A 20,494-nucleotide genomic window follows, 5' to 3' on the forward strand; every position below is an offset into this window, starting at 1 on the left:
TATGTCATTTATTGTGAAAATTCCGTCACAGTTCCTATGATCACTGTTTCATTGCGTTCATGGCTTTATTTTGGTGATTTCGAAAAGTGTATTGGTTTAGCCATGTTTGTTTGTTTTAGTACAGAGTTAGACTGATGACCTTAATCTAAGTTGTCTTGTGGTTGTTGTTGTTGTTGTTTGACTTGCATCCCACTGGGATTTTTGCACACAGTGTTGGTGTGCGGTGTTTTTTCTGCAATATTTTGCTGTCTTTTCTTGGATTTTCTGGTTGCACTTAGTCACATATTCACTTTAAGATGTTTTCTTGTTCATGTTTTAGTTTTTTGTTGTTGCGGTTGTACCCGATTCAAGAGCCGAATGGCTCACAGGGCTATACCTAATACATGAAACTTGAAATTCAATAGTCTAGTGTTCTTGTGTATCTGCTGCTCTGCGTGAAAGTCAAAAGCATGCTGCTAAATAAATACATCACCTCGGTTGGATACCTGGAGCAGCCGCCAACCCATCACCCCGACTAGAAATCCGCGGCAGCCGCAATCTCATCACTTCGCTTACAAACCTACAGCAGCGGCCACCCCCCCCCCCCCCGATTAGAAGTCCGCGGCAGCCGCCAACTAATCACCTCGGTTAGAAACCTTCAGCGGCCGCCAACCAACCGCCGAGATTAGAAATACGCGGCAGCCGCCAACACACCGCGCGGTGCTGCCAGATCAGAGGGTAAAGGTCCTCCCCACCCGGCTTTGCAATCGGGGGAATGTGCAGTGAGGGACGGGGTGTAAATACAGGCTCAGATTAGTCGAACAGGGAGATTTAGATCCGGGTTTAATTGGCACTGGAGCCAGCGACACCTTATACAACGGAGTAGTGGGCCCTTTGTTAAAAAAATAAGTAATACTGTATTTAAAAAAAAACTTTAAAAAAACACGCTTTAATGAAATGTACCGTACTAGTAATGGAAGAACTCCACGACTCCAGGAAGTGGCCCAAAGGCTTGCCATAACGTGAGGAACCGCGGTGATTTACAGCCAACGTCAGTTGAGCGTGGACATTAGACCCAAGCCGAAACATAACATATAAAAAAGAATGTTTAAAAATATTTATTTTTTCTTTTTAAAGTATTGTCATCAGTATGACATAAGTATACCAAGTTTTCAGTCGATACCACATTGGGAAGTGGGTAAACATTGAGTTACAAGATTTGAGGATACAACAGACAGAGTTAATGAACAGCGTTTATTAATAATACGAACAGAGCAATAATCGCCGCACAGGGCAAGGCAGTACAGCAAGTGGGTGCCAGATTTCGTGCTCGGCGCGGTGAATGTTTTATTTTTCTCCGGGTTCGCCGGAGGAGCGACGCTCACAACAACGACTGGAGCGCCGGGCGGGTAAAACGCAGCGAGGTGGCACAAAAGAGGGCACACCAGGCCTGCCTGGCATCTCAGTCAACCCATGGCGCCTGGCTCTGTCCCGTGACTTCCTACAAACCACTCGACACTTCACGTGGCCTCAAGGTGCACCTAGTCTGGCACAAGGCCGTGGTGGCAAACAGCGGTGGTTGTTGTGTTATGCAGTAATGCTGCGCAGGGGTTTAACGGTCATGTTGTTGAGTGTTCAAAGCTGCAACAACAACAACACCAACAGGTTCGTGTCTTTTAAATGCACGAATACAAATATGAATATAAATTCTAGATTTATATTCAGCAGATTCATCAGCATCAGCCTTCTTCTGCCGTTCATGTAAATATTTTTGCAATGTTGTTAATGATTCATTGTTTTCCCCGATGATAATATTAAAACTGTTCTTGAACGCTGGCGAACATTGTTCTGTCCCTGTAAATAACACAAACGTCACGAACCACGTTCGTCAACAATGGTCCGCCTCCTTTAAAGCAAATAAACAGAGAGGCCGGGAGAGAGAGAGATGTGGATACGAGTTGGACACCGCAACTTTCTTTGCACAACATATTTTACAGCAATAAATGTTTTAATATAAACACATTATGTAATGAAATCACACGCATTACATTAACAGTTTAAGTTTTTTGTCAAAAATTGCAAAAAAGTTCAATCTTTATTTTTAAACAATTGTAATCATTCAATCAATTCAACATTCACTTTTACAGATACTTAACTTCGAACAACGTTTCATCAGCACCGGCGTTCTTGGCGTAGCGGTAACACGCGCAGTCTCTTCACGCACGGGTCCCGGGTTCAAATTCTGTCTCTGCTTTTATTTCTCTCCGCTTGACGACGACCGCTTGTGTTGCAATAAAAAAAAACGTCGTGTTATTTATTTATTTTTTCTTCTTTTTATTTTTTTTATTTTCCATCTACGTGACTTTACCGAAAGAACCAAAGAATATGAATGCCTGCAGTCACGAAAGTTTTAAGTAAAATTTTGTACATTACAATTTACGTGATGACGTCATCACGCACACTCATTTCCCAACTGCGGCATGCGCAGCGCGATCACTTTGAGCGCCTGCCGATGAGAAGTTTGTGTGGAGGCAGCGGTGGCTCAGCGCGCTGGGACCAGAGTCCAGCAACACGGAGGTGCTGGGTTCGAATCCAGCTCTGCGCCGGAGGAGCATGCAATAAACACGCACGGCAAACACAAGGTAGGTGGGACTTACATTACATTGAAGGCCCGCACGCTCACTTGTGTGGATGTATTAATATGTATTAACACGTATGCTGTGTGTCTGTACAGATGGTAGGAGAGAGTTGCTGTGGAGGAGGCTGCACCAGGGACAGGAGGCCACCTGGAGGACACGAGAGCGGGGTGGCAGGGGGAGGAGGAAGAAGATTCAGGGTCAAGAAAAATCTTTTTTTTTATTCAAAGCGTTTGACCACTAGGGGGCGCTGTTCCACCACTAGGGGGCGCTGTTCTACCACTAGGGGGCGCTGTTCTACCACTAGGGGGCGCTGTCCGCTATGCGTTTTGCCATTAAGACGCTCGTTTTTCAGCGCATTTCTTGATTGACAACGCATTTGAACCGCGGGGGCCACGTTTCGACGCAAATCGCAGTGTAACTGCACGTGGAGACCCTTACTCACCCGTGGGAAGTGGTAAATTGGTAATTCTGCGCTCCCAGAGGGGCTGAGCTTCCCCTGTTGACTCTCATTGAAACGACGACTGCGATAATAGATCCAAACTCTTGGGTTTTGTCGGTAAAGTCACGTAGGTAAAAATAAAAATTAATGAAAGTAAAATAAAAATCACGACGTTTCGGAGGCAACACAAGCTTCCGTCTTCAGGTGGAACCGTCATAGCACGATAGCTGTATCAAGTAAGATAAATCCTTGTGTATATATATACAAGGACGGGTCTCTTAGAATTTATCTCACTTGATACAGCAATCGTGCTGTGACGGTTCCACCTGAAGACGGAAGCTTGTGTTGCCTCCGAAACGTTGTGATTTTTATTTTACTTTTATAAATTGTAATTTTTACCTACGTGACTTTACCGAAAAAACCTAAGAGTATGAATCCTTGCAGTCACGAAAGCTTCAAATCTAGGATAAGAAATCCACCAGTTCAGAGGTGGTCGCAAACATTACAGCCGAGATTATGAAGTCAAACCACAGCACAGCTGAGCGCAAGGTGTCGCGGCGATTTTGGTTATGGAGTCAGAACCCACAGGCGTCCCCAGTGCTCGGTGTCACACACAGCCCAAAGTCGTGGGATAATTCGACGACTGCGCACTGCAACACGAGCGGAGTTTAAAGGACAAAACAAAAAGTAAAACGAAGCGGGGGGGGGGGGGCCTTGGAGGTGGAAACAGCGGCCCCCTAATGGACAACGCGTTGTGTTAACAGCAAAGTCGGACTTCAATGTGGAACAAACATCACACTCAGGCCGCCTTCGCACGTTAAGGGCTCACAAGTGAACCAATCACATCTTACCGCAGATTTGGCTACCGCCTGATGAAGCTAGTTGTAATTACTGGCGAAACGTCGTACTCAGATTGTAAATGTTCTGGATTTGCTCTCCAACACACCGGTGTGCTGTACTGCTCACGTGACAAACCTTACTAATTGGCTGTGTCGGGTGGTGGCGAGTTTAACGACACATTTATATTTACGCGATCTAACCCCAAAAAACGGTATTATGGAGCATGCTTAGGCTTTGCAACCCGTGCATGTAATTAACATTCTGACGCTGCTTGGCTGTGTAATTTGCAAACGCATCCCAAGCAATGCAGCCGCCCTCCACGGGAATAACCCAGAACAAAGTCACTCGCGGAGATCACCACGGACTCTGTCCTCGGCAAACGCGAGCACAGCTGGACTTGAAGCACAAACAGGAGGCAAATCATTGGGGGAGTCAGTTTAACACGTAGGCTTTCGCGACCAATATTATTCATAATAAACATTTTTGGGTTAGATCGCGTTATTTATAAATGTGTCGTAGCCCTCCACCACCCGACACGGCCAAGCAGCAAAAAGGTGTCACGTTCACAAAAGACAAATAGTTCACTACATTAGCCCACCGGTGTGTTGAAGAGTGAATCCACAGTACTCAGGCGTAGTCTCTCCACCAGGCACGGGCTCTCCACCAGGCGCGGTCTCTCCACCAGGCACGGTCTCTCCTCCAGGCGAGGTCTCTCCACCAGGCACGGGCTCTCCTCCAGGCGTAGTCTCTCCACCAGGCACGGGCTCTCCACCAGGCACGGTCTCTCCTCCAGGCACGGTCTCTCCTCCAGGCGCGGTCTCTCCACCAGGCACGGTCTCTCCTCCAGGCACAGTCTCTCCTCCAGGCGCGGTCTCTCCACCAGGCACGGTCTCTCCTCCAGGCGCGGTCTCTCCACCAGGCGCGGTCTCTCCACCAGGCACGGTCTCTCCTCCAGGCGTAGTCTCTCCACCAGGCGCGGTCTCTCCACCAGGCGCGGTCTCTCCTCCAGGCGCGGTCTCTCCACCAGGCACGGTCTCTCCACCAGGCGCGGTCTCTCCACCAGGCACCGTCTCTCCTCCAGGCGCGGTCTCTCCACCAGGCACGGGTTCTCTTCCAGGCGTAGTCTCTCCACCAGGCACGGGCTCTCCTCCAGGCACGAGCTCTCCACCAGGCACGGGCTCTCCTCCAGGCGTAGTCTCTCCACCAGGCACGGTCTCTCCTCCAGGTGCGGTCTCTCCACCAGGCACGGGCTCTCCACCAGGCACGGGCTCTCCACCAGGCGTAGTCTCTCCTCCAGGTGCGGTCTCTCCACCAGGCACGGGCTCTCCACCAGGCGCGGAGTTTCCAAACCCCCGAATCTGCCGCCCCTCTGGCTCCACTGAGTGGCCGAGGTCAGCACCTTGACCTCGGGTCGCTGAAACCCGGAGTAGAACCGTCTTCACCGATTTAGAGTCGACGCTGCCAGTGTAGGGATGTGTGTCTCTGTGTGTATCTGTGTGTGTGTGTGTCTCTGTGTGTGTCTCTGTGTGTGTGCTGTGGGGATCGTTGTTTACGAGGTGGCCGGTGATGAGGGCCGGTGAGGTGGTGGTTGGGGGTGTGAGGGAGTGTGAGAGGGAGGGTGAGAGGGAGTGTGTGTGGGGAGAGAGGGAGTGCGTGGATGTTGTACAGGGAGCGGTGGCGCAGTGGTTGACGCACTCCGCTACGAAACCTGCCTTCCCCAGTTCGATTCCCGCTCACGGTTAACATCAGCGTAAATTATCTGAACTGGTCTTGGGCATCCCCTAGGTAGACTGTGCCTTAAATGAGTAGGCAACGTATCATATGTCCGCTCCGTATCATATGTACGATACGTATCGTTGTACCGTGTAGGCCTCGTTTCAGAATCAGAATTTCGTATTCACACTCCCAAGTATACAGCGGCAGGCGTCAGGGTCGGTATCGAACCCACGCCCTCCTGTAGACCAGGCGAGGTAGTTGACATCTCAGAGCCACGCGGCACCCACACGCCACCCAGCCACCGCACGTGACGGGGAGTGGGGCAAGGTGTAATGGACACTTACCCACATCGTCTCGACTGAATGTCACGCGGGGAGATGGAATCAAACCGGCGACCTCTTCTGGGTCGCAGGTTCTAGTGTGCAAATTCACACATCTCGAATTATTACAACTGCGGTATAATATCATGACTACTATCACCATCGTGATGCATTATGGCAGAGGATACAGAACGCGTGATGACACTCCCACCCCCACCATCGTCGTCCTGCTCTCAAGCCCCAATGGCTTCAAATGTGTGGCGGCCATCACACTGACGATGTCTTATTGGGGAAAGTGGGCCCCGCCCTCTAAAGGAGTGAAGAACACTGGTCTACAAACTCACCTGGGGACCATAGACTCACCTGGTCGACAGTGAAGAACACACTGGTCTAGACTCACCTGGTGCCCACTCACCTGGTCTACAGTGAAGAACACTGGTCTACAGGCTCACCTGGTCTACAGTGAAAAACACTGGTCTACACTCACCTGGTGCCCACTCACCTGGTCTACAGTGAAAAACACTGGTCTAGACTCACCTGGTGCTCAGACTCACCTGGTCTACAGTGAAGAACACTGTACTACAGGCTCACCTGGGGCCCATAGACTCACCTGGTCTACGGTGCAGGCGAGTGAAGACCACCGAGTAACTGAGACGAGGTTGGGCATGCTGGGAGGATTTACACTTTGGAATGTGTTCCACAACTAAGTGGGGTGTGCGGTGGGGTTAGTACCCCACGTAACAATAACAAGGCAGTACAGCAACTAGTTCCACTCTCTTAAATTTTATGCTCATATTCTCTAAAAGACAAAGACACACACATACACCTTAAATTAAAACATGTTCTTAAGTGCTCGTATAAAACTGCAAGTCAAACACGGCTTACTTCTCAGGCGCATAAGCAATGTTACAGGTCAATCGGCTGCTAGATGGAGGGCGTGACTACTTGTGATTTGACCATACTTCACCACGCAGGTTGCTGGGGAGCATCCGCCGTAAGGAAGCAAGCAGGAGTACAGAACAATTGATTCTACTGCCATGCCCTCCACTAACAACCATCAGTCCCCGGAACAGCCCATCACACCCGTTGTGTGTGTGGTGGTTGCCTCTCCGGCCCTAGCAATGTCCAGGCTTAGAAGCCTGCTTAGCTTGGGAGGTGCGAAGCGTGGTTTGTGGTCGCAGACTTGACGCATCTATCGAGGGCTCGGTCTCGCAGACAGTTTCATCTCCTCTGTGCTGTTGTTAGACCACCACACTGCAGGTGGCAAGCACACTCACCCACTCGCTCACCCAGCCACTCACCCACCCACCACAATGCAGGTGACAACACTCACCCACTCGCTCACTCACCCACCCAGCCACTCACCCACTCACTCGCCACACTGCAGGTCACCTCGCTGCTCTTTCTGCTTCTTCCTCGCACTACCCCACTCTGGAATCCCCTCCCATCATCATCGTCGTCGTCTTTAGAGTCTCCAACAAACTCTTAACAACAAGCTCAGACGAGAGAGTGCGACACGCTCTTGTCGGGCACATCTGTGATAGGTGCTGTTTGTTGCTGGCCGGTTGGCGTTCTGGGCCTTTTGGACCTAAACACACGATGTATATAACGCTCAGCCTCCACTAGGAGGGCACCACATTTTATAGCCACGATGCTACTACAGCTGCTGCGGCTGCTACGTTGGCAGCGGTACAAAATCACAAATTAGAAATAAAATCTAAAACAATCAATCAACAACACCATGTGGCCTTACACACACACATATCAGTTGACGTTTCGGGCAATGGTCCTTCTTAATAGCACGATAAGCATGGTCAATCCACGCTTATGACTCCCAACACGGTGGTGATGAGTGGGTTTCATCCAGCAATGGAATGACAAAAGCGTTGATCATTCTTAGCAACAGTTATATATATGTGGTCTACAAACGGGTCCACACGTACATACCAGTACCGTGTGTGTAGGGTTACCGATACAAACGAGAGTTAATAACTCGCCGACTCCGAGTGCTCCTGCCAGCGGGGGACTGTGCGTGATTGGTGATTAAAAAGGGCAAGGCGAGCGATAATGCACGCACGTGTTGTGATGAACACGTGTTGTGATGAACACGTGTTGTGATGAACACGGAGGTAACACGTGTCGAAAAAGCTGTGCCTCCTCCCAGTTCACTTGGAGTGTGCAGGCACACACCAAGACAAAGATCCCCCGTGTAGCCTGTAACAGACTGTTCGGGGCAAGTGCTTGTTCTAAAACGAGTAGCAGCACCTATGAAGGCCGGCACGGCGCACGAGGGGGCGGGTGGCCAGCACCACGCCCGGGCGCCTTTGTCTCCCAAGTGGCGATGTTTACACACCGCACCAGCTACTTATTTGAGGCCGAGTCGACCTAAGAGAGGCCCAGGACCGGTTCAGATATTCGTCACTGGCGTTTGCCGTGAGTGGAAATCGAACTCGGGTCGCCGGGTCCGTAGCGCGGCGCGCTAACCTCTGCGCCACCGCTCACACACAAAACACACAGACACAAATCCCCCTGTTGAGGCAATGCCGTTAGCAAGCACCTATTAAGGGCCGTAACATCTCATCGCCCAGTAAATGTAACTTTCTTTTGATCTCACAGTGCTGGGTTTTTTTTTTTCACAGCTGCACCACGTGTTTGTTTAAGGCCGAGTCGATCTAAGGAAGTCCCGGAACCCGTTCAGATATTAGTCCGTGGGCCCAGGTGAGCATATGTTTTGCGCAGTCGGTAACCGCCTGAGCTGGCGTGACTTTAGCCGTTTCCAATGTCTCAAAGTGGTCAACGACAGTGAACCACGCGACACCCACTGGATAATGAGTCGGGCTTTCGACGAATTCACTCTCATTGGCCATGTGAAGAAGTCTGTGGGACTAACGACTTGCCCCCTCAGGCGGGTACCAGTTTCCATGAACGATATCAACTCGCCAGTGATACGTCGTGAGCCGCGGCCGGGAATCGAACCCAGGTTGGTCGGGTCCGGAGCGCAGTGCGCCAACCTCCGCAGCTCCACTCCCCGCAAGCTCCCACGCTCACCGCTCCCTCGCATCCTCAAAAACACCGGGCTCGTTCAGGAGTGGTGTACGGAAACTCATCGCTTAACGCTGCAGATGTGTTCCTGAAAAGGAACATTTATGGGAAAATAGCGAAAACTATTCCCCCATAAATAATGTAATAACGAGATGCGATGTACTACCACTCAGCACACCACGCAGCGAGATGGCACAAACTGCGGGTACGCCAACACGTTACTCAATGACTCGGCGTACTGTATCGCTGCACCGCTCAGCCGCGCGGCTCAAGAAAGTGGCTAGTAGTCCACTGCTCGGAACCCGCGTTATAACGGTGCGTGCGTGCGTTCTGCCAAGTATTCCCTAACGTAGCGAAGACGCGTTGCAAAGTGCGAACATGGCCGCGCACTGAGCGGGGGCTCGCCCTAACACTGCACCTCCCGGTCCTTCTTAGCAACACCCCGTTCGGTTCCGTGGAAGCCCAAACTCGGGCCGCTTTGCAGCTTATTTGTAAAAAGAAGGAAATGCGACGAGCAATGGCGGAACCGCGGCCGAAGGCGGGAATCGTAGTCCCGGCGCGCCGAGTGCGGAATCCTGCACCACAGTCGACGATGCACAATACGGTGATGCGCGGGTGACGTACGAGCACAGGGCTGGACCGGGAAACGCAGCTGGAATGGACTCACGAATCCGCTTGCTGCCAATGTCGTCCCCATGGCCAACTCGCAGCGACTGCGCAGGCCAAAACCGGGACGGGTGGCAAGCCCCGTCACAACAACAACATCACTTCACACACGCACGCGGAATCAAAGCTCTCCTCTCCCTCTTTCCGGCACTGCCGTCGGGAAGGCCGACTTAGAACAGAAAGACATTTACAGCAGTAAGGCCAAAAATTCAGGAGGCATCGAGTGGTATTCGCGTCAAAGGGCTTGAAATGGAAGTCCTCTGCCCAACGGCAGGTTCTTGGCTGCAACTTCCTTTCGATCCCATCCGTACAGCTCCAAGCCCCCCCCCCTTCCTTCCTTCCTTAAAGTTGTGCAAGCAGCTGATCCCTCTTCGTCCATCCCTTGGCCTCATTTTGCCAACATCCTGACCGTCGAGATCCTCTCGTGATCTAAGCCGTCAACCTCTCCATTGTCCTTCCCCCGCACCTCCGATCAGCACGGTTGGCTACGTACGGTGGCAAAAGAAGTTCTACGTACACACGTACGTCGAAGGCCAATTTCTACCGATAATTATCCCTGTTGTTAAGGCAGGTTTGTGTCGCGTGTGTGCGAGCGGCTGGACAGACGCTTCCAAACAGGAGCAGCAATAGCCGAGTGGTATCGGAGAGTTGACGGATGGAGCAGCACCGATGGAAGTATGGGGGAGCGGGCGTGGGTTCAGTGTGAGAATGCGGTACAAGGGGCGTGGAAGACCGTCAAGAGTGTGAGCGAGTGTGCGAGTGACCTGCGAAGTGAGAGTGTGCGTGTGAGCGAGTGTAGGAGTGGGGGCGTGCAAGGGTATGTGTGTGTGTGTTGGTGTGTGTGTGTTGGTGTGTGTTGGTGTGTGTGTGTTGGTGTGTGTGTGTTGGTGTGTGTGTGTGTTGGTGTGTGTGTGTTGGTGTGTGTTTGGAATGTGTGTGTTGGTGTGTGTGTGTTGGTGTGTGGGTGTGCGTGCGAGCATCTGCATTGTGAAGGAGTGTGCGCTTCGCAAGGGCAAGCGAGCCAGGGCGAGCTGGCGGGTGTGCAAGAGGCCGTGCGTGTGCGTTCGAGTAAGAGCGTGTGCAAGGGTGTGAAAATCGAGGCGTGAGAGTTGTGAGCGTCTGTCAGCAAGTGAGCGTGCGAGCTTGCGTGCAACCGAGCGAGTGCATGGGTGCGGGGAGTCTGTGCGAGTGAGTGAGCGCGGGAGTCTGTGCGAGCGAGTGAGCGAGCGCAGGAGTCTGCGTGTGCGAGCGAGTCTGTGTGAGCGTCTGTGCGAGCCTGTGAGTGTCTGTGCGCGTGAGCGAGTACGTGCGTGTGCATGTGTCAAGAGCGGGCGAGACTGCGAGCGACTCAGTGGACGAGACTCCTCCGTCGCCATACGTCATCTTCAACTCCTTCACATCCTTCTTCACCTCCTTCACCTCCTTCACCTCCTTCACCTCCTTCACCTCCTTCACCTCCTTCACCTCCTTCGACTCGTTCAACTTCTTCAACTCCTGCTCCCCCTTGGCCCGTGAGCTCTTCCAGCTCGCCGGCGTGCTCGAGGGCGGCGCGCGTGAACTCGGCAAACACGCGGTCCATGTAGCTGCGCCCGCGTGGCACCAGCCCCTCCAGGAAGCCGATGTGGCCGCCGCTTGACGTCACCAGCAGCGCCACGCGCGGGTTCGACCGCGCCGCCTCCACCGGGATCGCTGCGCGCCCGCGGGTCGGGAGGGCACAAGCGGCCAGGAGCCACCGTCGTTAAGAGTCAAGCTCTCCACGTTAAGAGTCAAGCTCTCCACGGTTCACTTTGTTTAAGGGCGCTGCGGTGGTATATATGTTCACTGCCTCTTACTCTTAGGTTCTTTCGGTAAAGTCACGTAGGTAAAAATAAAATTAATAAAAGTAAAATAAAAATCACGACGTTTCGGAGGCAACACAAGCTTCCGTCTGTTGCCTCCGAAACGTCGTGATTTTTATTTGACTTTTATTAATTTTATTTTTATTTTTTACCTACGTGACTTTACCGAAAAAAACCTAAGAGTATGAATCCTTGCAGTCACGAAAGCTTCAAATCTAGAATCACTGCCTCTTGCCTGCTATACAGGGGGTCGCGGGTTCGATCCCGAGTCTGCGTGTCTCTCTCCCCGTGGTCGTGCGGATTTTTCTCCGGTTTTTCTCTCCACATTTAGAAACATGCGATTAAGAGTATTTGGCTGCTATAAATGTCCACGTGATAAGCCACTTCGTTAAGCTATTGTTTGTGGCCAGGTCGCTTCTGAAAAGGAGCGAAATAGCTCAGTGGGCCTTACCTAGTAAAATAAAAACAAGTTTAGTTTAGTTTTAGTAACCAGGTGAGAGCTTGGGAGGCTAGGTTAGGAGTCATTTTGCAAGAGTGATCTGGCTGGATGAGTGGGTGGGCGAGTGAATGAATGAGTGAGTGAATGAGTGAGTGAATGAGTGAATGAATGAGCGAGTGAATGAGTGAGTGAATGAGCGAATGAATGAGTGAGTGAATGAGTGAGTGAATGAGTGAGTGAATGAGTGAATGAATGAGTGAGTGAATGAGTGAGTGAATGAGTGAGTGAATGAGTGAGTGAATGAGTGAATGAATGAGTGAGTGAATGAGTGAGTGAATGAGTGAGTGAATGAGTGAGTGAATGAGTGAGTGAATGAGTGAATGAATGAGCGAGTGAATGAGTGAGTGAGTGAGTGAATGAGTGAATGAATGAGTGAGTGATTGAGTGAGTGAATGAGTGAATGAATGAGCGAGTGAATGAGTGGGTGAGCGAGTCGGTGAGTTTGTTTAACAACGGCAACACCAGTGATGATTATCCGAACCACTCACGGTCAAAACGTGCCAGGGCCCTAGGTCGGCCTCAAATACTACCTGGTGCAGTGTGTAAACAAAAGGTCGTGGCGGTGGCCACCCGCCCCCTCGTGTGCCGTGCCGGCCGTCATAAGTGCTACTCGCTAACAGCACTTGCCCCAGCAGTCTGTTGAGGCCATACTGGGGCATCTTCGTCTACGTAGGTGCGTGCGTGTGTGCGCACGTGCGTGTGTACGTGCGCGTGTGTGTGCGTGTTTGCGTGCGCGAGCGGTCACCGTGCATGGGTGAGAAGGGGTCGTCGGCGGCGTTGAGGCACAGCACGGGGATGCGGATGGCCGCCACGGTGTGCGCCGGGCTCGCCGCGCGGTAGTAGTCGTCTATGGTCGCGAAGCCGAACATGGGAGCGGTGAAGCGCTGGTCGAACTCGCGGATCGTGCGCGCCTGGGGGGGGGGGGGGCGGGCCCAGGGTCAGGACAGAGCCAGGTGATTGGATAAATAATAAAATAAAAGCCGACAACGATTCCCTCCCGCTGCCTTGCAGGAGGCGTGCGGTAGAATGCACTCGCGAGTGCGGTGCGTCGTACCGAGATTGCATTCAGATTTTCTGCATCTGGAATATCGTGGTGATTATTGTGGGGGCTGCGACACATTCCCACGTGACAAGCCACTCTGTTGAGCTGTCATGTGTGGCCAGGTCGTTTCTACAAAATAAGTTAATACCGCAGTGCACTTTAGCTGATACGATAAAAAAAACAATTGTAGTTTTATTATTAGATGTTTGTAAGAGATTTGTTTACCTTTCTTGTACTTTGAACTCCTATTGTGAGTTTGTATTGTTTGTTGTTGTAACTTTCTGACCCGCCGCCTACTGGACGTGTGTGAAAAAGAGCTTAATAGCTCATCGGATTCCTCCAGTATAAATAAATATTGATTCTGACAGTACATGATACTTCCTGATGTTCTTATAATACATTATTTGTATTCGTGAAATTACGTTCACCATCTGTGTTATTATTGTTTGCACTATTACCAATACCCCCAATGAAGCCCTCGTACATTGCTCATACGAAATAAATAACACTGTCGGGAACGCGTCCCCCACATGTACAATGGTACAAGGACCCCTTCTGCAGGAACGCATCGACGGCCGCGTTAAACGAGGACTCGCAGCCTCAGCAGAGGGAAGTGTGAGTGACGGTATTCATTACAGCAACGGTTACAGCATTCGGGTTTGAAACTCTCACCTTCATAATGTGCTCGATGTCAAACTTGGAGGCCAGCACATCGCGGTGCCTGGACACAGGGGGAGATGCGGACTCAACGCAGGCACCACACGCGCGCTCCTGCTGTGCTCAGGCAAACACACGGGGGGCTGTGTGCGTGCGCGCGAGCTGGAAAGCGGTGGTACCGTGGTCGATGCACCGCGCTACGAGCCGGGAAACCCGGGTTCCGTTCCCGCTCGCGACCAATATCAGTGTGGAACATCTGAACCGGTCCTGGGCCTCCACGAGGTAGACTCGGCCTTAAATGAATAGCTGGTGCGTGTAAACATCAGCACCAGGGAGACAAAGGTGGCTGGGCGTAGCCCAAGCCTCCCACACCTCCCTCTCGTGTGACCTGTCGGCATGCAGCGGTGCATGCCGACAGCACTTGCCCCAAAAGTCTGTTAAATGCTATAGGAGGTGGGGGGGGGGGGGGGGGGTAACTCTGTCTTTGTTTGTGCTGTGCGTAGACGTGCGGGTTTGGAATTACGGAGAAAGAGAGGGGGAGGAGAGGTCACATGCACTTTTAAATCATCTGGTTTGAAAAGTTATATATATTTTTTAAACTGCGTCTTGTGTTTAGTTTGTTGTCCTTCCCCCTCACCTCCGATCAGCACGGTTGGCAATGTACGGTGCAAAAGAAGTTCAACATGCACACACACACACGCACACACAGACACACACACACAAACACACACGCACACACACACACACACGCACACACGCACACACACACACACACACGCACACACGCACGCACACACACAGACACACACACACAGACACACACACATACACGCGATCGTATGTGAATGGAGTGCGGAGGGGCACTGCTCGTCACTTGTGTTGACCCGGTTAAACGACCACCTCACCGCCTCGCTCATCTCACTCGCGGAGTTCGTGGGTGGGGGGGGGGGGGTAGCGCTCACCTGTGCACGGTCCTGCGCAGGTTGCCGGTGAGGAAGCGGTTGAAGAGGAGCCAGTGGAGCGGGCGCTCGAGCGAGTCGCAGCTGGCGAAGGTGTCCCACGCCGCCGACAGCGTGAGCACGGCGCTCAGCCGGCACTCGCTGCCCGAGCGCGACACGTAGTTCAGCAGCAGCATTCTGTCGGTCGGGGAGGGGGGGGGGAGGGCACGGGGGGCGGCGGGGTGGAGATAGGATGGGAAGAGATGGGATAAGGACAGGGGATTGGAGAGAGAGATGGGAAGGGAGGAGGAGGGATAGGAGGAAAGGGAAGGATACGAGAAGGAGGGGGGGATTGGAGGGAGAGAGGGAATGGGAGGAGAACGAGGCTGCGAACCTCCCACACTTCACACGATAGCCTCAAGGTGCACCGAGCTTGGCACGAATGCCGTGGAGACGTCACCGCCGCATCGTGGCGAATGGCGGCTGTTGTTAGTGTCATTGTGTGTCTGCGCGTGCGAGTCTCATCCTCCCAGTAGGGAGCGGTAGTGTAGCGGTTCGCACGCTGCGATATGAACCCGGCGACCCAAGTTCGATTCCCACTCACAGCCAACACCGGTGACGATTATCTGAAATGGTCCTGGGCCTCCCCTAGGTCGACTCGGCCTCAAATAAGTACCTGGTGCAGTGTGTAAAAATCGCCACTAGGGGGACAAAGGCGGCCGGGCGTGGCCCTGGCCACCCACCCCCTTGTGTGCCATGCTGGCCTTCATAGGTGCTCGTTAACTGCACTTTCCCCAAAAGTCGTTGAAGGCTGTACGGGGGATCTTTGTCTTTGTTTGTCTCACCCTCCCAGCGAGACCCCGGTGCCCACGAGGGGGGCGTCGGGCAGGAGGGAGCGCACGTGGTCCAGCACCGCCTCCAGGTCCTCCGTGTCGGCAGCGCAGAACGTACGCGGGGTCTGGTTGGTGGTGGGTGGGCGGGGTGGGAGAGCGACAGCCTCGCTGCAACGTGGCCACAGCCCACCACGTGGACAGCCCCAGGATGCGCAATCTCGTCGGGGACGCTCGCCCGCCCGCCCAATAAACACAGTGCACACTGCACCACGCGTACAGCCAACACTCCCATCGCACCGCACACACTCGCAACACACCACACCAGAAACACAATGCGTGCTCATCTACATACACACACGCGCACGCCAAGTAAACACATAGGAGCTCACATTCGTCAATAACGCCTGCCCCTGAAGGAAAAATGTACAATAGGCGACGCTTCGGGCAATGGTCCAAAACCACAACAAAGACACAGATCCCCCGTATAGTCTTAACAGACTTTCGCGGCAAGTGCTGTTAGCGAGGAGCACTTGTGAAGGCTGGCGAGGAGGCACACGAGGGGGTGGGTGGCCAGCACCACGCCTGGCCACCTGTCTCCCCAGTGGCGATGTTTACACACCGCACTGGGTACTCATTTGAGGTTTAGGCGACCAATGGGAGGCCCAGGACCACTTCAGATAATCGTCACCGGTGTTGGCGGTGAGCGGGAATCAAACTCGGGTTGCCGGGTTCACAGCGCAGCACACTAATCCACAACACACACTTCATCCAACACACGCCACAGACACACACCATGTACACACATACACCAAACTACACACTTACACCTAACACACACCACACCACATACACACAAACTACACACTTACACCTAACACACACCACACCACATACACACAAACTACACACTTACACCTAACACACACCACACCACATACACACAAACTACACACTTACACCTAACACACACCACACCACATACACACAAACTACACAAACACGCCTCTCATCACACACAACACACACACCGCTCGTCACGCTCACTCACCAGAAGCGCCTCCCCGCCGAACCCTCTGTTGTTAAAGACGACGCACCTGCACACACAGGGGGAGCGGCCACACGCACATCCCACACAATCACCAACAACAACACCCAACAGCAAATGCACTGTGATACGGGGACGTGAATGATAATAACAACGGCAACGCAGTACGTTTTGGCACGCGTGCCATCCTTACAGCACAAGGATTATCGCAGGAACAAGTCTGCCGTAGTTTCGCAGCAGAAGGGGTGGCGATATTGCTGTGTGTAATCCCCGTGAGAGAGATTTGAAGTTTTTGAATTTGCCAAATTTGAACCATGACACCAGAAAGGTCACGAGGCCATTTCTTTTCACATCATCTTGAATCAAGAAGTAGGAGCAGTCGCTAGGCCATCGACGGGGCCCTCTGGATTGCGAGGCCATCGACGGGGCCCTCTGGATTGCGAGGCCATCGACGGGGCCCTCTGGATTGCGAGGCCATCGACGGGGCCCTCTGGATTGCGAGGCCATCGACGGGGCCCTCTGGATTGCGAGGCCATCGACGGGGCCCTCTGGATCGCGAGGCCAGGTGTCGCCGTGATCCGGCTCTCACCGTCGTGCCGCCCCCACCCCGGGTCGCCACGACCGCTCGGATTTCGTTCCGGATCTATCGTCGGCGAGCCGGACCGCCGGGTTTGTTCAACGACGAGCCACGCGCCCCCCAAACGGGCCCGCGTGCTGGCGTCGGACGAGGGCGAAGTCCTCTACGTTGGGGGCAGACCGGCACGGCGACGTCTTGGGGGGACTCCCCCCCACCCGTCCCCTCCCCGCCCCTCCTTCGCCCCTCCCTCGCCCCTCCCCGCCCCTCCCCCTCACCTGTATCCCATGGAGAGGACGGTGCGCACCATGTAGAGCATGTAGCTCTCCCTGCTGCTGCCCGTGAGGCCCGGCAGCAGCAGCAGCGTGGGCCGCGTGGCCCCGTCCGGGTGCCGCTCGCTCGCGTCGTTGTCCGCCCAGTCGAGGGAGATGTGACCGCCGTCAGCCGTGCGGATCAGCTCGCTGGTGCCGTGGGGAATGTGGTGGGGGGGGCGAGGGAGGTAGAGATGGGGTGGGGAGGCAGCAGCAGTGGGTGATGCTTTCTCACAGACAGCGCTAATAATCAAACAAACTAAACTATTTTTTTTATTTTACCATGGAAGGCACCACTGAGCTGAACAGCTCTTGGACCTGGCAAGAAGTCCACAAAAAGAAATCACCACACACACACACAACAAGAAATAGTACAATACTAAACATTAAAAACAATTACAATCGTTTGTGATTCATTCCAGGACCAAGGTAGGGAAGGAAGCCACGACATACTGTATACCAGGCAAGGTAGTTAGCATCTCGCCAGCCCCTCCCACCCCATCTGTCGGTGGTGGTGGCGAGTTTAGTTTCAGGAATGAATGAGTGAAGTTCACCAGCGCGGCGAGGTGCAAACGATCGGCGTGCTGCCGGCACAAGCGGTGCGAGCGGCGCTCACTTGCGGTAGTGCACGGGGACCGGCGTCTTGAGCAGGACACGGACGACAGTCTGGGCGCGCCCGTCGGTGCACCAGAAGGTGGGGTAGAACTTCTCACGCACCATGGGGCAGTGGTCGTCCAGGAAGCGGCGGAACCCGGCGCCCGCCACCAGCATGGGGCGCTGGCACCGGCACAGCGGGGGGCACACGCGCAGGGCGGTGAGCACACGCACGAAGATAAGATCCCCCGTATAGCCTTAATAAACTGTTGGGGTAAGCGGCGATGAGTCAGCACCCACGAAGGGCGACACGGCACACGAGGTGGGTGTCCAGCACCATACCCGGCCGCCGCCTTTGTCTCCCGAGTGGCGATGTTTACACATTGCACAAAGTACTCATTTGGGGCTGTGCGAACCTAGGGGAGGCACAGGCGTGGTGCAGATAATCGTCACTGGCGTTGGCCGTGAGCGGGAATGGATCTCGGGTCACCAGGGCTCGTAGCGTAGCGAGCTAACCGCTGCGCCACCGCTCCCCACAAAGACTCCTTTGCTCACATACTCACGCTCGCTCGCTCGACTTGCTGTCACGGTCGCCAAGGGAAGTGTATTTTGGCACAAAGAGAGAGAGAAGAGAAACCCGAGGGAACACAAGGCGTGGCAGAGATGGAGCGGAGGGCGAAAAAAAGCAAAGAAGATGCCATGTGGCATCTTCAAATTCATGGGACCCTGCCACACGGGTGTGATGGTCAGCTCAATGGATTTGCAATCCAGGAGGTCGCCCACACCCCCCCCGCCCCCTCCTCCACCCCCCCCCCCCCCAACACATTTGTCCACCCAGCAGCACGAACGGGTTAAACACCACAGTTACAGTCGATCGGCAGGGACGCGTGTGGTGGCGCACATACGTGTGTACGTATGATTTATTTCGCACCAACCGTGTTAATCGGGAGGTACAGGTTGGGTGTGGGTGCTCCCAAATCGACCGACGCGGCTGTCTGGTTCACGTTCAAGAGCAGACCAAGAACGCCACCTTAGGGTTTCTACCCACGAGTCGAAGAGCTCCCCCCCCCACATCCGCCAGCAGTGGTGCCAGCGGGCACTTGCAGGGCGACGGAGCCGCCGGTGTGAGCGGAATGGAACGTCACGTTTCCCCGAAGGTTCGTTCCCCGGGAAACAAACACCAAACTCGGCGGGCATTTAATTCATTCATTATGTTCCCTAATTAGCTGCAACCCCTGAGGAAATCCGTGTCCGTTTCCGTCAGCCTACATTTTTGCAAGTGTTAGGGTTGGTTATATTCGGGTTATATTTCGCGTTAGGTTAGGTTTATGGTTTTGTTAGCATTATGGTGAGGATTATATTAAGGTAAGGGTTAGTTTAAGTTTAGCATTATATTAGGCTTAGCTTATGGATTAGGGTTAGGTTAGGATTAGGGTTGGGTTAGGGTTTAGTGTAAGATTTTAGGCTTAGTTTATGGACGGGTTAAGTTAAGGCTAGGTTGGGGTTTGGCTTTCGTTAGTTAGGGTTAAGTTAGGGTAAGGTTGGGGTTTGGCTTTGGTTAGTTAGGGTTAAGTAGGGTAAGGTTGGGGTTTGGCTTGGTTAGTTAGGGTTAAGTTAGGGTAAGGTTGGGGTTTGGCTATTGTTAGTTAGGGTTAAGTTAGGGTAAGGTTGGGGTTTGGCTTTTGTTAGTTAGGGTTAAGTAGGGTAAGGTTGGGGTTTGGCTATTGTTAGTTAGGGTTAAGTTAGGGTAAGGTTGGGGTTTGGCTTTTGTTAGTTAGGGTTAAGTAGGGTAAGGTTGGGGTTTGGCTTTGGTTAGTTAGGGTTAAGTAGGGTAAGGTTGGGGTTTGGCTTTGGTTAGTTAGGGTTAAGTAGGGTAAGGTTGGGGTTTGGCTATTGTTAGTTAGGGTTAAGTTAGGGTGAGGTTGGGGTTTGGCTATTGTTAGTTAGGGTTAAGTAGGGTAAGGTTGGGGTTTGGCTATTGTTAGTTAGGGTTAAGTAGGGTAAGGTTGGGGTTTGGCTATTGTTAGTTAGGGTTAAGTTAGGGTAAGGTTGGGGTTTGGCTATTGTTAGTTAGGGTTAAGTTAGGGTAAGGTTGGGGTTTGGCTATTGTTAGTTAGGGTTAAGTTAGGGTAAGGTTAGGCTCAGGTGACGTTGATTTTGTCTGTCGTAAAGTACATGCGAGTTGAGCAACTGTGCCAGAGATACGTTTCAAAAGTGGTTTCAAGTTCAGGTTTCAATTGAAAACGCACAGATGTACAGCCGACTCGTACGCAAAGTAGAATTACATACTTTGTTAAAATATATTGATTGGTATTCTAAATATTCAGAAATGTTAACCAATACTCGGGAATATTGGGTCCTTGGAGTAAACGCATTTGGTGTAACAATGTAAAATATATTATAAATAATAAACAATAAATCAACTATCTGAGTGGCTACTTAAGGGGCGTTAGAATTATTACGCTGTAATTCTGTAGTTCCCTCATCGCATTAGCACAACTTAAATAATTAACTAGGTTTTG

The 20,494-nt window shown here is 52.6% G+C and overlaps 1 protein-coding gene across 1 annotated transcript; it reads right to left on the bottom strand.

The window, feature by feature from the left end:
* Window positions 1-6,700: 6,700 nt before the first annotated feature.
* On the bottom strand, window positions 6,701-18,152 carry LOC133344076 (phospholipase ABHD3-like). The gene is made up of 8 exons (XM_061554020.1): window positions 17,995-18,152; window positions 17,346-17,528; window positions 16,497-16,542; window positions 15,461-15,573; window positions 14,640-14,813; window positions 13,693-13,741; window positions 12,724-12,889; window positions 6,701-11,330 (listed from the first exon to the last, which is right to left on the bottom strand). The coding sequence occupies exons 1-8, from the start codon at window positions 18,147-18,149 to the stop codon at window positions 10,990-10,992; spliced, it is 1,227 nt and encodes a 408-aa protein (XP_061410004.1). The 5' UTR covers window positions 18,150-18,152; the 3' UTR covers window positions 6,701-10,989.
* Window positions 18,153-20,494: the final 2,342 nt, after the last annotated feature.

Source organism: Lethenteron reissneri, chromosome 19, assembly GCF_015708825.2.
Source record: "Lethenteron reissneri isolate LAM-NWPU_2019-01 chromosome 19, ASM1570882v1, whole genome shotgun sequence".
Lineage (NCBI taxonomy): Eukaryota > Metazoa > Chordata > Hyperoartia > Petromyzontiformes > Petromyzontidae > Lethenteron > Lethenteron reissneri.